General features: G+C 38.9%; 1 protein-coding gene across 4 annotated transcripts; it reads right to left on the bottom strand.

The window, feature by feature from the left end:
• Positions 1-890: 890 nt before the first annotated feature.
• tbxa2r (thromboxane A2 receptor) lies at positions 891-11,669 on the bottom strand. Of its 4 annotated transcripts, XM_085382508.1 has the most exons (4): positions 11,554-11,669; positions 6,389-7,216; positions 3,596-3,729; positions 2,200-2,520 (listed from the first exon to the last, which is right to left on the bottom strand). In XM_085382508.1, the coding sequence occupies exons 2-4, from the start codon at positions 7,175-7,177 to the stop codon at positions 2,343-2,345; spliced, it is 1,101 nt and encodes a 366-aa protein (XP_085238634.1). In that variant the 5' UTR covers positions 7,178-7,216; positions 11,554-11,669; the 3' UTR covers positions 2,200-2,342. The 4 variants fall into 4 exon arrangements, with proteins under 4 accessions (XP_085238632.1, XP_085238631.1, XP_085238633.1 ...); XM_085382506.1 differs by lacking the exon at positions 3,596-3,729 and having other exon boundaries at positions 891-2,520; positions 11,401-11,669; XM_085382505.1 differs by lacking the exon at positions 3,596-3,729 and having other exon boundaries at positions 891-2,520.
• Between the last annotated feature and the right edge of the window lie 2,974 nt (positions 11,670-14,643).

Genomic DNA, 14,643 nt, shown 5'->3' with positions numbered 1-14,643 from the left:
AAGAAGAATACTGAGTTGCATCCCAAGAACACCATACCTACTGTGAAGCATGGGGGTGGAAACATCATGCTATGGGGCTGTTTTTCTGCCAAGGGGACAGGACGACTGATCCGTGTTAAGGACAAAATGAATGGGGCCATGTATCGTGAGATTTTGAGCCAAAACCTCCTTCCATCAGTGAGAACTTTGAAGATGAAACGAGGCTGGGTCTTCCAACATGACAATGATCCAAAACACACCGCCCGGGCAACAAAGGAGTGGCTCCGTAAGAAGCATTTGAAAGTCCTGGAGTGGCCTAGCCAGTCTCCAGACCTCAACCCCATAGGAAATCTGTGGCGGGAGTTGAAAGTCCGTGTTGCTCGGCGACAGCCCCAAAACATCACTGCTCTCGAGAAGATCTGCATGGAGGAATGGGCCAAAATACCAGCTACTGTGTGTGCAAACCTGGTAAAGACCTATAGTAAACGTTTGACCTCTGTTATTGCCAACAAAGGTTATGTTACAAAGTATTGAGTTGTATTTTTGTTATTGACCAAATACTTATTTTCCACCCTGATTTACGAATAAATTCTTTACAAATCCTACCATGTGGATTCATGGATTTTTTTTTCACATTCTGTCTCTCACAGTTGAAGTGTACCTCTGGTGCAAATTACTGACCTCTGTCATCATTTTAGGTGGGGAACTTGCACAATCGGTGGCTGACTAAATACTTTTTTGCCCCACTGTAAGTAAAAACCGAATGGCTAAATTTAAATGGTTTGACCTATTACATGGTTTGAGCAATATCAGTACTCTTCTTTGTGTTGCTACTTGACTGCATTTCTGTATGGGAAGTAAAATGGTTAAATATTTAACAGCAACAAATATTTCTGTTTTATTGAGCCTTTATTTACGTGAACAATCAACATTTACTCCTCACAGTCATGGGAGAACTTTTATGGGATAAAAAAAAACTGTTGTGGAAGACTGGTTGAGTTGATTGACATTACAGTGTGCATTACTTTATGTGCATGATGAGTGTAAAAATTGCTCTCTTCACAAAAAATATTCTCAGTCCACATCAACTTTAAAGCTTAGCCTTGAGATCTCAAAGAGGCAGAAGATTTTATAACAATCAAAATAAAATACAATAACGTTCTCCAAATTTAAACTCTAGACAGTGTACTTGTTTAGGTTATCTAATTGTAGTTTATCTAGATGTTTAGGATGCACTGTAATTCCTCCACTAACTGAGTCCTGCTTTTTAAAGGGTGAGTTCATTCAAATTATAAATCTTCACACATGCATTTTCATACTTACTCCCACTTACACTTAACCATACTTCGGCACAATACATCATTTTTAATTAACACCTTCCATTCAGTTGAGCAGCACTTGTGCATTTTAATGGATGGTATACCAAAATAAAACAAATTTATATCTAAGTGACTACATGCCAGTATTTGTTAGGGACAATAAAGAGATGATTTCTGGAGATCATGAGAACGACATACCAGTTATCAGTAAAATTTTCAACTTATAATGAAGTTACCATCTTTTGATCCCTCATTTCTTCACATTTTCCCAATACTAACGTTCAAACACATTGGAATTGCTAACACACTGTTTTCACTGCACATATTCTAGATAAATATACAGGAATGAAAGGTGGGTCAAGACTTTTGATATTTGTAATAATCCATCTTTTTTCGTCTTGTAAACATCCTTCAGCCCATATGTAACAGACAACCTTGAAACAGAATATCTCACTCAGTAAAAAAACAATGAAGTTAAATGCAAGAAACGGATCGTTTAACATTTTTCAATCTTTTATAGGTTTTCAGAGTTTGTGACATGTTCAGTCAGAGTAACTATTAGCAAATGTATGTGAATATAGTATAATATGATATTTCTTGTTAACAATAGGCACTTCTACAATATTACAGTTTCTATATTTCAGGTTCATGGGACTAGGCTGCCTGTGGGTTTCCTCCTAAAATGGTTAGCACAACATCAGGTCTAAGCATGCATCAAACAAAGAGAAAACAAGATAATTTATCCTATTTAATGGTACATTAAATACGGTTAACTTAATGCAGGAGTATCTAGGTAGCAGTGCATATAGTTAACTTCAGTGCGATGTATGGAGCTGAGAGTATATGTCTGATCCCTGTGATCACTCATTTCTGATCAGAGAAACAAACACACACTGTACCATGAGCCTTAGTCAGGTGACTTTAAGGTAGACGGAGAAGTGACATTTGACTTTGTTGTTTCTCCTGTTTCATCTGAGCCCAGGTTGCCCCCTAATGAAGATCGTGTGAATCTGCGTGCAGTCTCTTGAAAATATGGGTACAAAGTCATGATTGAGCTCCGGGACCAGTCAAAGCGGGGGTAGACTCTCTTAAAGACTGCCCTCCGGAACAGGATATAAACCCATGGGTCGAGGATCTGGTTGCAAGTGGCAAAGCGGAGGTACAGCAGCAGTTTCCTGACCCAGAGAGGATCGCTGGAGAACACTGTTTGAGCAATAAAGACCTGGATGTGGAGGAATAATATAGGGACAGACAGAGAAAAGCAGAAGTAAAGAGAAGCATGAAGGAGGAAGCAGTTGATGGGGGAGAAGATGGTAAAGAAAGGAAATAAGAAATAGCAAAAGGAAGAGATTGGAAAAAGCGAATAAGAGAAGGGAGATCAAATAGGTTAATATTGCAGATCTACACAAGCATTCACTATAAGTTATGTCTAGTTTAAAAAGAAAGGCTAGTCTAATTTTGTCATGGTGTCCCTGAGGCAGTGGCTGCTGTAACATAGCCTAATTACCCATTACCCAATTACCCACATTTCATGTGAGGCACAGCATTATTAGCATTACCCCAACTGTCTCCAGAAGGGGGAAAACATGCTAACAAGCTCCTGCAGGAATTAAAAACCGGCCTAGTGTTGCTTATAGTTTCTTTTCAAAATTTAGCTTGTGTCACAGTTCTGTTCTCCTGAGTTTTTGCATCCAAGCAATGCAAGAGACCATGCAAGATGAAGCGTTTTTGTGAGGCAAATGCCTCTCAGTGGTATTGGTACTCCATGGGCTCATGTTTTGCAGAGTGCCAGTTAACATTGGCTTATTTTCATTTTCAAAAACAAAGAAGAAAACTGACATTAAGAATAATAATTTCATATAGGCTCAACTGCAGATAACTGCTTGATTGCATTTGTCCAGTTCGCAGTACTTCCAGGATTTCTGCAGCTATACTCCAAAGGAAAAAAAAAATTAGAAACTAAATGAAACGAAAATCTGCAAAACGAAAAGCTACCATGTTTCTGATGACAGAACATACGTGTGTTAATTTTTCCAAATTAAAGAACGTGCAAGGCCAAAAAACAAGCATGATGAAAAGTTTAATGGCTATTAACTGGAGAAAGAATGGAACGAAACTTTGAGCATATAAGTATTGGTTTGGAAGCGGCAGTGCGTGAAGTGGACTGATGAGTACAAATCTATCATTTGGAGATGTTTAGGGCACGTGACCAACTAATTGGCAAAAATACGGTGCCATGGGGGTGAGCGGTGATGGCAGATGAGCAGAGTTAGATTTTCGTTTCACGTTTTACTCGCCTTAGTGGGGACACTTGAAACATGATGTAAATCCATGGGTCTAAAATCTGATTGCAGGTGGCCATTCGTATGCCGAACAAAACCACATTAGCATCAGGAACTTCAGAAGTCTTCATGCACACCAAAATGTATATCTGTACAAGGTATCACACAACTAATGTTAGACCAGACTGCAGAAAAATGTGTGCTCCACTCAGGGACTTTAGTCCTTATTATTTTGTTCTCTGGCAAACTCAGTTAAAAAAATGAAGTAGTTGATTTATTTTTTTTAACTATACATAGGAAAGCAAAAGTGTAAAGAACTGAATTATGCAATAAGTGATTCCTATTAGAAGTATAAAAATGATAGGTAGATAATGCAAGATAGGCTGAACGTAACTGAAATTGTCTAATTTTTATACAAATTAAAAATGCATCAGCATCTCATCAGTATCTATAAATAACACCTCCCATAGAAGGTCTGGGTTTTATTCTGAGTCTTGGTTGCCACACTGGAACTTTCTGGACTTTTTCCAGTGCTGTTTGACATTGTACTAGATGTTTTCCTTTAAAGGCTCTGCTTCACTCTTGAGTTGAAATATGTCATCTCAAGTGGGGCATTAAGGGGCTCTTTGATCCAGTGTAAGTACAGACGGTTTTCAGATCAGCTAGTAAATAGGCTGCATCACTAAGAAGAATTGAAGCATACACAGAGGAGCAGAGAAAAGGAGCTTAGGACCTTGTGATGCCTCATTAAGGTTCAAACATTTTAAAAGAAGCGCTGGTAACAAAAAACTAGATAGTTAAGGTCATGGCGCGGTGCTTTCAAACATATGAAAACCATTTTCCACACAACAGCAGGTGGACACAGTAAAAGTAAGTGTGTCACCTTGCAGTATCTTGAAGATATTAATTTCCTATCACAACCTCATGATTAATGTTTAGTGAACAGTCTTTATAAATGTTTAGCCCGTCAGGCTACTTTTGTTTTTTATATATATATTCTGAATATTTCTTTGATCATGAAAAAATAGAAAATTTATTGTCAAGAAACACAAACCTAGCCTAAAAGAAGGTAAAAACAAGAGAGATCTTCTCCTTCTGTCTACAAGAGAAGGCAGTGAAATCTTCCATTGGTCTTATGATCACACAACACACAAATAGACCAGACTGCAATTATGGAGTTCAACACACTGTTACACTGGTTGAAAAAGGGCCAGATGTTTCTGTGGAGGGCAGTGACTGTTGTACAAGACCAGAGTGCTCCATTTATCCTGCAACATCACATCAGTTCACTCTCTGGGTCATCAGATAAATTGTTTCTTTCATATGAGGATTAGATTTGAAAAAGCTGCTACAAATAAAACATTTCTTGACCAAAGACAGCTACTTTATAGAAAGTTAATATGAAGAGACAGGGGTGTACTAGTATTTGTTCAAATGTACACACAGTGTTATGTAACAACTCTTCCTATAACAGAAAGCTTACATAAATTAGTCAAAGAATCAGATGTTAGATTCATAAATAATTTGTCTGGCCCTTCAGTCTGATCTCCATTTCTGCTTGTCTGGAAATCTCCTTGGCTACATGTGCTTGACACTGAATTGCTCTACCTGAAAGTGTTATCTCTTTCTTTCCGGCTCTCTCTCTGACTCCCTCACCTCTTCTCTGGTGTTGTAGAATAAAACAGGAATTAGCCGACTGACTAGTCATTTCCAGTGTCATTTCCAAGCATGGAAATGACATTGCTCGTTAATTATTATTTGTAGACTAATTGAATGTTATTGTCCAGTAAAAGTGCTATAGAGTGCTATATAATTGAAAAAGATACAAAAAGTATTTTTTTTATTAACAGAACAATATAGTACCTTAAACAAAAATAGAAAATTACACCCCATTATATGAGGAATTACAGTGTACATTGTGAACAAGAAAACAGCAGCATTAATGTGACTTTAATTATCATCAGTTATATTTTTACATAGTTTGCTGTTCCAGAACATGAGGTTTACTAACTATTAATGTTATAGACTGGAAAAATGATATAATTCCTCATGCTGTTTGAATAGATAAACAAATAAATAAGAGAAGTGCTAAGTGCCTAGCTTTACATGTTTTTAACTCACCAATTTAAATGTTATCATGGCTAAAAAATGTATAATTTTGCATGTGACTGACAGTTGGGTGCTGACGTAGGTAGCTGTAGTGGGTAGCTGTGTGCTAGGCTTCACCTCAACTGAACTGAGATACGGAACTGGATCTCTCACCTGTTTCTAAGAAGTAAGAAAGTTTAAAATAATAATAATATTTTTTTTAAATAATTCTTAGTAATCAGTTTAATAACAGAAAATGTCCTTGTTTTCCTGTTTTCAAAATAGTTTTTGTTTATTTACGCAATACGAAACAAATTCAGTTTTTTTTAAATTATAGCATAAAATCCTTTGTGTTTTATACTAAAATTAAAAATCAAGATTAAAAACAAAAAAAAAATCAACAACAAACAATACAAAAAAAATATTTAGCCATTAATAATTTGTGTTCATGTAGGTTATTAGGCAATAAAGTAACTGGTGTGACACAAAAGATGAAAATTGGGGCTGTCTGTGTCATGACTTATTGCTTACTGTTATTTATGCTATTTAAGAGTGAAATTGCTAAATTCGGTTCTGTATTACTAGTGTATTACGCATTAGTTATATTAATTGTCATTTTTGCCTTTCTTTTTGTCTATATACAACAACCTACCCAAAACCAACCAACTAACCAAAGAAACAAATAAACAAGCAACCAACCAAACAAACAAACAAACTCACCAGGAGGGGGCACCAGCTGATAGAGGCAATAATCATGATCAAGATAAGTTGCACCATCATCTCGACTTCATGGTCTCGGCTCCGCTGTGTCCTGTCCTGTCCGCAGCACACCTTGATAAGCGTTACCACACTCACTGTGTTCAGTAAAAATGACACAACGATTGAAGTCAACCCCACGAAGGAGAAGAGCAGGGAGAAGACCATATCACTTCCTTTCGAACTGATGTTGAAAAAACACCAAGAACCAGGAGCCTGTATGTGGTAGCTCCCGATGCCTATTAAGGGCAGCAAAGCAATACAGCCAGCAGCCAACCATACCATCAGCACCATGTAGACTGTCCGGCTCTTGCTCATGTTGGTGGAGCGTGCAAATGGACGGTTAATGCCACAGAAGCGCTCCATGGCCATTGTGGCACTAAGCAGCAGTGGGCACAGTCCATAGAAGACCATAGACATACCCATGAAGTTGCAGAAGTGGCAGTTAGGATCTACTTGGCGCCAATTAAAACGTGTAAAATGGAAGGAGACCACAATGGAACCTGTGACCAAAAGACCCATAAAGTCAGTAACTACAAGACCGGCCAGGAAGATTAAGAAGAAAGACCGTGACCGATTCCGCATTCGTCGGAAAGATTTGACAAGAACAATGAAGGCAATGAGATTTGAGGTGATTCCCAAAGTGCTGAAGATGGTTGAGAAGTATGCTGAGCTGATGGGACGTGTGTAATTGAACGGAGGGCTTTTGAGGGAGTAACATTGTGGAGTGTTGTTGGCATCTGAGGTATTCATCGTGGCTAGCTGGTACACACTCGTTGACTTGAGGTGACTCTGAGATGAAAAGACAATACTAGTTAGAAGAGTACAAACAAAAAAATCAATCAATCAATCAAACAAACAAACAAGCAAACAAACAAACAAACAGAAAGTTAAAAAATTACATAAAAAATATAATACATTCATCCAAGCACCAAGATAATAGTAATTGGACAGCCACACAATACCCATTGCAGGGACACTACAATTATTACCAGAAGGATTTTATTTTTTTGACTACTACATATGTGCATACATTTTGTGTCATTGTGTATTGCATGGTTAGCTTAGTTGTACCACCAGACAGTCAAATCCTATTGTTCTCGCATGCTGTGGCAGCACTACAACCTCATAGCACCAAGAGTTTGGCTTAAAATCCCTGAGTTTTCTAAGGAGTTTATATAGTGTGAGAAAGAACTGTCTCTGTATATTTTTATGAGTTTTTGCTGGTTGGGTCGACTCTTACAGTATAAACAAACTGAGCAAAGGTGACATAATCTGTCAGAAGAGGTGGACCGATGTTGTTGCACTTCAGATGTGGTGACGTCCAAGATAAAAAATGTGTTTACTCTAACACAGTTCTAAATGGCACATTCCCAACTCTTTATTTACATCGAGCATACTGCAACACATCATATTTCTAATTAGAGCACCTTTAATGGCTGAAGCCTATCTTATCATGCAAAAAAGCAAAACACATTGAGGTGTCACAGTAGTTCAACAGTCAGTGGTTTAAAAAACCACTTCTGGTTAACGATCATTTCTTTGTTTTTATAATTTTTCATCATTTCATTGGTTGTTATGACATCAGTATTGTATTGCTACAACAGAGGCTGAAAATGCAATGAACAGTTCTATGGACGATTAAACACATAGCAAAGAAAGCTGACAGTGTGTCTGAATTATTAAAAACCCTTTATCTGGAGGTAAAATCATTGTTGCCAGATATCAGGGGATCCAATATTTTTAGTGTTGACAACACTGATTGCCTAAACTATGAAAATAAACCTTTAGAATGCAAAGTAACAGCTCAGACGCAGATGTACACAGCACCCACACAAACGCATGCAGACAGTGACAGTATGGGGCAGAGATGGAATGAGTGACAGAGAGACCGAAATAGACAGAGTGGGAGAGCTGGCATATCCTGCCAGGAAGTTCAGTTTGGTGGCACTAAAAGGAAATAAACATAGAATCAGACATAATCAGCTCTTGGTATTCTTTCCCCAGTAAAAAAAAAAGAAGTCTGAGGATGGTAATATGGAAACAAATATCCATAGCTTTCATTAATCTAAATATTTGTTTCACAGCACATCACCAAGATACTGATTTCATCCTGTGTTAACTAAAGAAACTACAGCAACTGTAGGTTATTGCTTTAAGAAACAAATTTATATACAAAAACCTATGCAGTATGATCTAAGAGAAAGACTTCAATGAGAAACATATGCCTGTACTATACTCTATAAAATTATGCCTGTTCAGTAATGTGTTGTTACCTTACTTACAAACACCCCCAAAATTGGGAAGTTGTAAAATGTAAATAAAAACAGAATCCAAAGATTTGCAAATCTAGTATACCAATATTTTATAGCAAATAGCAAACCTAAAACATACCAAATATTTAAACTGAGAACATTTAAAACTTTAGGGAAAAATATGAGCTGATTTTGAATCTAATGGCAGCAACATGTCTCAAAAGAAGTTGGGATGGGAAGAACAAAAAGTCGGAAAAGTAAGTGGACCTAAAAAAAGAACAGCCAAAGGAATGTTTTGCAGCTAATTAGGTTACTGGCAACAGATCAGTAACACGAATGGCTATAAAAAAACCCCACATTTTAGAGAGGCAGAGGTTCACCAATCTGCAAAAAAAAAAGAAGACAAAAGAAAAGAAGCAAGTATGGAGCAACTTCAGAATATTGTTGCTCAACATAATATTGCAAAGACTTTTTTTTGTCATGTCATGTTGCCATGTTGCATGTCCACAAATGCAGGCTAAAGCTCTGACGTGCAAAAAAGAACCCATGTGTGAAGATGATAGAGAAATGTTCAAGGGTCAAAGGTAATTTAAAATGTACTAAACTGTTCTGTTGTCAGATTATTTGAAATTTGAAATTCTTTTTTGTAAACATGGCCAGCGATTTCTCCGGACATAAGAAGAAAGAGTAGTTCAAAAGCCTGGGGGTGAATTAGTGCCCATGAACTGACAGATTACTGATCTGGAAAGGCACCTTCAGCAATGAAAGACTTTTATTCACTTCATATCAGAATAGTCTGGGCGCTTAAATAGGCCTCCTGTAGCCCAGATCTCTCACCAGCTGAAATCATTTGGAGCATCAAGACAGAAAAAATGCTCAAGTAGTCCCAAGACTATTGAGCAGCCACAATAATACATCAGACAAGAATGAGATAACATTCCTCTCCCAAAAGTCCAGCACCCGGTCCCCTCAGTTTTCAGATGTTTATGGACTGTTCTTAAAAGAATGCCAAACAGTGGTAAACATGGCCCAGTCCCATCTTCTTGGAGGTGCGTTGCTGCCATCAAAATCAAAATGAGCCAATACTTTTCTAAGAACTTGTAGATTTTCTCAGTTCAAGTCTTTGATGTGTTTTATATGTTCTATACTTTGCTTAGTTGCATTTGTACTTTGGATTGTCTTTGGCACTATTTACAAAACACATCAGTGAATCCAGTAAAAATTTCTATCACCATCAGAATTTTGTTTGTTTCACTATTTCACTGTTTGGTGTTATACTTGTGCAGTAGCTTTTAAGAAGACACATCATGGGAGGAGGATATACAGAAATGCAACAGAAAAAGACAAATAAAGACAATAAAGGACAAAACGGAGAATTATACAGGTTTTTAAAAGTGAAAAGCTTCTGATGCTGTTATTAATATGTACTGACACTAAAATGCAGCAGAATAAAACTAAAAGCTGTCTCAGACAGTTGTGTATTATTGGCAGCAGCGAATGATCATTGTCTTGACACTTCTAATTTCAATGACTAGAAATTGTGCAAACTAAAATCTGACTGCTGGATTTCCCCCCATAGGGAATTTTCTTCCACTTGTCCATTCTTTTTCCTGTAGTCTATTGATTTGCTTCTACATTTGAAATCATAACAATGCAGAGTGGAATGCACAGAACTTTTAACAGGCAGGAAGACAACTTTAGTAACTTGAAGAATTAGGCTAAGTGCTTCTGTATTGAAGTGAAACAATAAAACAATCCAAATTGTCTAAACTTTGGCCAAGTGGGCATAGACGACCTGTATTGTTTCACACGCCAACTGGGCACAGACTAGCTCGTTAGGAATGAAAACAACTGAACCACTAAAACACCAAACAGGTGTCTGTTTTTAGCCTGCTTTCATGCAGTAATCTTGTAAAGCATCAAATTTATCCTTCAAACTAGTTTAGAAGAACTTAATGCCTAGTGCTGAAAATGCCACTGCCTAAAAGGAGATCATGAAATCAGGTTCGGTACACCAATTATTTGCTCAATCATCAAAAACAACTCAGATGAATATTTTGATGTTGCTTTGATGTTTGTGCGAGTGGTGGAAACCATTATAAATCAGCCATGAAACTAAGATATGAGCCCTTTTCCTTTACTACATCAGAATTTTATAATATTCGTTTAATCTCGTTAATAGAGTGGATACATATTAAGAACTGTAGAACCCAAAAAAACTGTGGCAATATGTTTTTGCCACAGAAAACTGAAGATACAGAAACTGAGACAAGTCATTGCACAGTTTACAAAAGGTAATGAAATCCTTCACGTCCTTAGGAAGTGCTATATGATGAACCTGCTCTCGTATGATCTACAAAACCTTTTTAAAGAACAATTAGCCAAAAGTGCCTGTTAGAATCCAAGATCAATATGTCATACTAAATACTGTTCCACTATGGCAGTAAAAATGCTTTACCAATGGGCCTAATGCAAAACCACAGAAATGCATTCATGAGTTTTCCACTTATCCTGAAATGTTGAGAATGGTGAATGCATGCAAAACAATATTAACCCACAAGGTTTTGCTGGTTTAAAGAAGATGAATAAGAATCATTAATTAACTGTCCTTATGATATACCATAACATACAATACAAATGATAAAAGTATATAAAAAAAATCTCTAGACCTGTGTAGTTTGCGCATATGCAGTAATATAAGAAAAAAAGCTTAGCACTTACAAATCACTGAGTATTAAAGAAGACTTCACAGAATTGCTTTCAAGGATCATTTGTCTTGCAGTTGTAAAGTTTTTACTTCTCCATCGTTAACATCTCTCTTAAAAGATCAAAAATTATGCAAATTATAACAACTAGAAGACATGGGATAGATACCTTACATCACAAGTTCAGCTTGATGACAAAAAGACCTTTAGTAGCAACCCTGGCTCATCTTTACTCCCTTCCCCCAGCTATGTCCTCTCCTCTACTCTTCCTACTCTGATACTCATCTCCCCCTCGTCCAGTCTTGCTTCCTTTTGCACAGTACACTCCTCTCAGGAAGTCAGAGGAGGGGAGGGCTTTAGGAAGGCACTCTTTCTTTTTCCATGCAGCAGAAGAGCATAGAAAGAAAAAGTATGACTGTAAAAATGTTTGCTTTTAAAGGCTGGCAAGTGATCTAAAAAGGTTAACAAGCAAAAAGTAAATGAAAAAAACACGACCCCAAAACACATGGACGGCAATCAGGTTGTTTTAATAAGGACAAAGTTGTCCCTCAAGCATTTTATCTCATGTTTTGGAAAACAGGCTGGAGGACAGATGTTTTGAACGCAAATAGATACCGCAAGGCCGTTAACATTCATTTTAAGACTCTGTTTACAGTCACAAAAATATGTTTTAATTATAAAGCTCTATGATAAAATGAAAACAAGAACCGAATTAGAAACAATGTTCAATTTCTATATTGTCACTTGTGAATACCACCAGAAATTGTTTTGCTGGATGTGAAGCGACACGAACGTAAAGGATTGCAGAGAGAAAAGTACTAGAATCTCAAATCATTATCCTTTATCCGCATCCAGGAAGCCGTGGCAAAGCACGAGTGGCAGACACAAAAGAAGAACAAAGGTCCAATGTAGTTATAATACTTTGTGGGTAGCAACACAGCATTTTTACAAGCGGTAAAATCAAATCAAAACGACAACTGTGTGGCATTGTTTGTAAATATCTCACTTTCTGCCCGTTATTGGCAAAAACCTGGGCCAGCCGCATGTCCAAAAGTCTGTTTTATGGGTCGTAACACACCAGACTCTTCTGTTAATGTAGTTAAAGTTATAGATTTTAAAGCCTAAAGATATCAGTCTGTGTGTAACCTATATAGCATTCGTGCATTGGAAAGGAATGACAAAAACATCTCTGAAAGGATCGTGGGAGTAAAAGCAAGCTTTCCAAAGTTATGATACAAAATTATGTCAGATGCTTGCATTTAATGCAGACACATGCAGGAAAGCATGCAAATAAATACTTGAATATAATCTTGTAGAAAAGCATAAACACTCCAAAGTGATGGAAGGTCCCGGGCCACCGAGTTCTTCCTTGCAGGACTATTGTTTACATGACTGGCCTTGTTTTAAATCTCAATGGCAAGCTGTCTCGTGTGCTTCCAATAGACTCCCTCCTTATTTGTACACCCTGTCTAAACCAGAAACAGAACCAGAGGTGTGATGCCAAAACATCTGGAACGTTCTACTTTATATAATAACTTTTTAAACTTCTTTTAGATAAACAACATGACTTTCTGACACGACAGTGTATGTTTCTGCCGGAAAAAGAACATTTTTACAGACGTTTATGCAAAGTGTACGAAAACTATGTACACTTTATCACTCAGTAGCTTGTATGCAGCACTTTAAACATGTTGAGCATGTTGATCTGCTGCTGTGCCCTATTGCAATGATCAATGATGTTTAAGCTGTAGGACAGTTGGCCTCACATTTCACACCAGAAATATAAACAGGAGTCCATGGTGAATTACTGCAAGGTGCCCCACCAACATCATTCCCCATCTACCAGTCTGCTTGAAAGTTGGTGTGAGGTGTTTGTGCCGATATGCTGTGTTTGATTTTCACCATGATGCTGTGCATTTCAGTTAATTTTAGTTAATCTGTCTGTTAAGGGTTGTGCCACATTTTGTTTAACTGCTGCACCTGTACAGTATGTCCCATCTCATTCCCTCAGGTCAACAGACCAGATGCTTTTACTCATTCCTAGGTGACAAAGCTTTCGCACTTGTGGCTCCAAAACTGTGGAATCGTTTGCCATCGCTCCTTCACTTGCTGCACTTTTACAGCCTTCAACCCAGCGTGCAAACTGTGAGTTCAAGTGATTTTTTATGTATTCTTTATTCTTTTTTTTTTTTTTTTTGCCTGTCCCGTTTAGCTCTTTTGCCATCAGAATTGTTGTCTAAAGGCAAAGAAAGATGCCCAACGGATTTACTTTACCAAATTGACCATCCCAGCCTTGCCGTAATGGTCCATTTGATTCACCTTTTATTTTTTTTTTATTTTCACTTACTGAATACGGGACAGACTTGACTGGGGGAAAGAAGGGGAGAAAGAAAGAGGGAAAGAGAAACAGCTGAGAAGAGGGACGGGGAGAAGGGCAAAAGACAAAAACCAACAGAATGGGCAGCAAAAAAAAAAAAAAATGCATATATCAATCACCTGGATCACCGGGTTGAGCTCCTTGGGGGGCTCAACCCGGGGTAGCGGTCATGTCCGGTTAGGGGCTCTGTTGGCTCTCAGGTGACTGTTTCCTCGCGGCTGCGTGCAGCGGGGCTAGGGGAGGGTCTGTGCTGACGGACGTGGGTTACTGACCTGGTAGCCTGGCTGCCCCTGTTTGGGTCCGGGATGGGCGTGAGGTTCTGGGGGCGTTCCGTCTCTGGGCTGGGGCCCGGGCCGGGCCTCGGGGGCTTGGGTCCTGGTTGGTGTGTTGCCGGGGTTGTGGGCGGGTGGGTGCATGGGGGCCCAGTCCTGGAGCAGGGTGCCGCCGGTGCATCGAGCCACCTGGGGGGCTCTTCAACTGGTGGGGGAGATTGTCACATCTTGCAGGAGCTTTCCTCTCTTCAGGAGCTCCCTCTGCAGGAGGGGGAGATACAGGAGAGGTGGAGGAAGATCTCAGCCTGGGTGTTTATTGTCTTATGTAGTCTGGAAGATGAGTGGATGGTGGGGTGGGTGCAGTTTTCTCTGTGGTGGGTTTGGGTGGACTGTCCCGGGCTCTGTGGGGCCGGGAGGCGCTGCTGCACTGGGCCCCGGTCTGGATGGGCCTGGGCCCCCTTTCCCTGGCGGGTCGCGGAGTATGGGGGTGCCTACTGGGGTCAGCGGGGGAGCTGGCCCCAGGGAGGGGTCACTTGCCCCTCCCTTCCTTCCCTCCCCATCTCCAGCTGCCTCCCTCTTCCTGCTCCACCACAACCACCCACACATGCAG

Source organism: Rhamphochromis longiceps, linkage group LG15, assembly GCF_057381845.1.
Source record: "Rhamphochromis longiceps isolate RC_006_pf linkage group LG15, R_longiceps_female_GT1.1, whole genome shotgun sequence".
NCBI lineage: Eukaryota > Metazoa > Chordata > Actinopteri > Cichliformes > Cichlidae > Rhamphochromis > Rhamphochromis longiceps.
The sequence above is the reverse complement of the archived record's forward strand: the minus strand, read 5'-3'. Positions and strand labels throughout refer to the sequence as shown.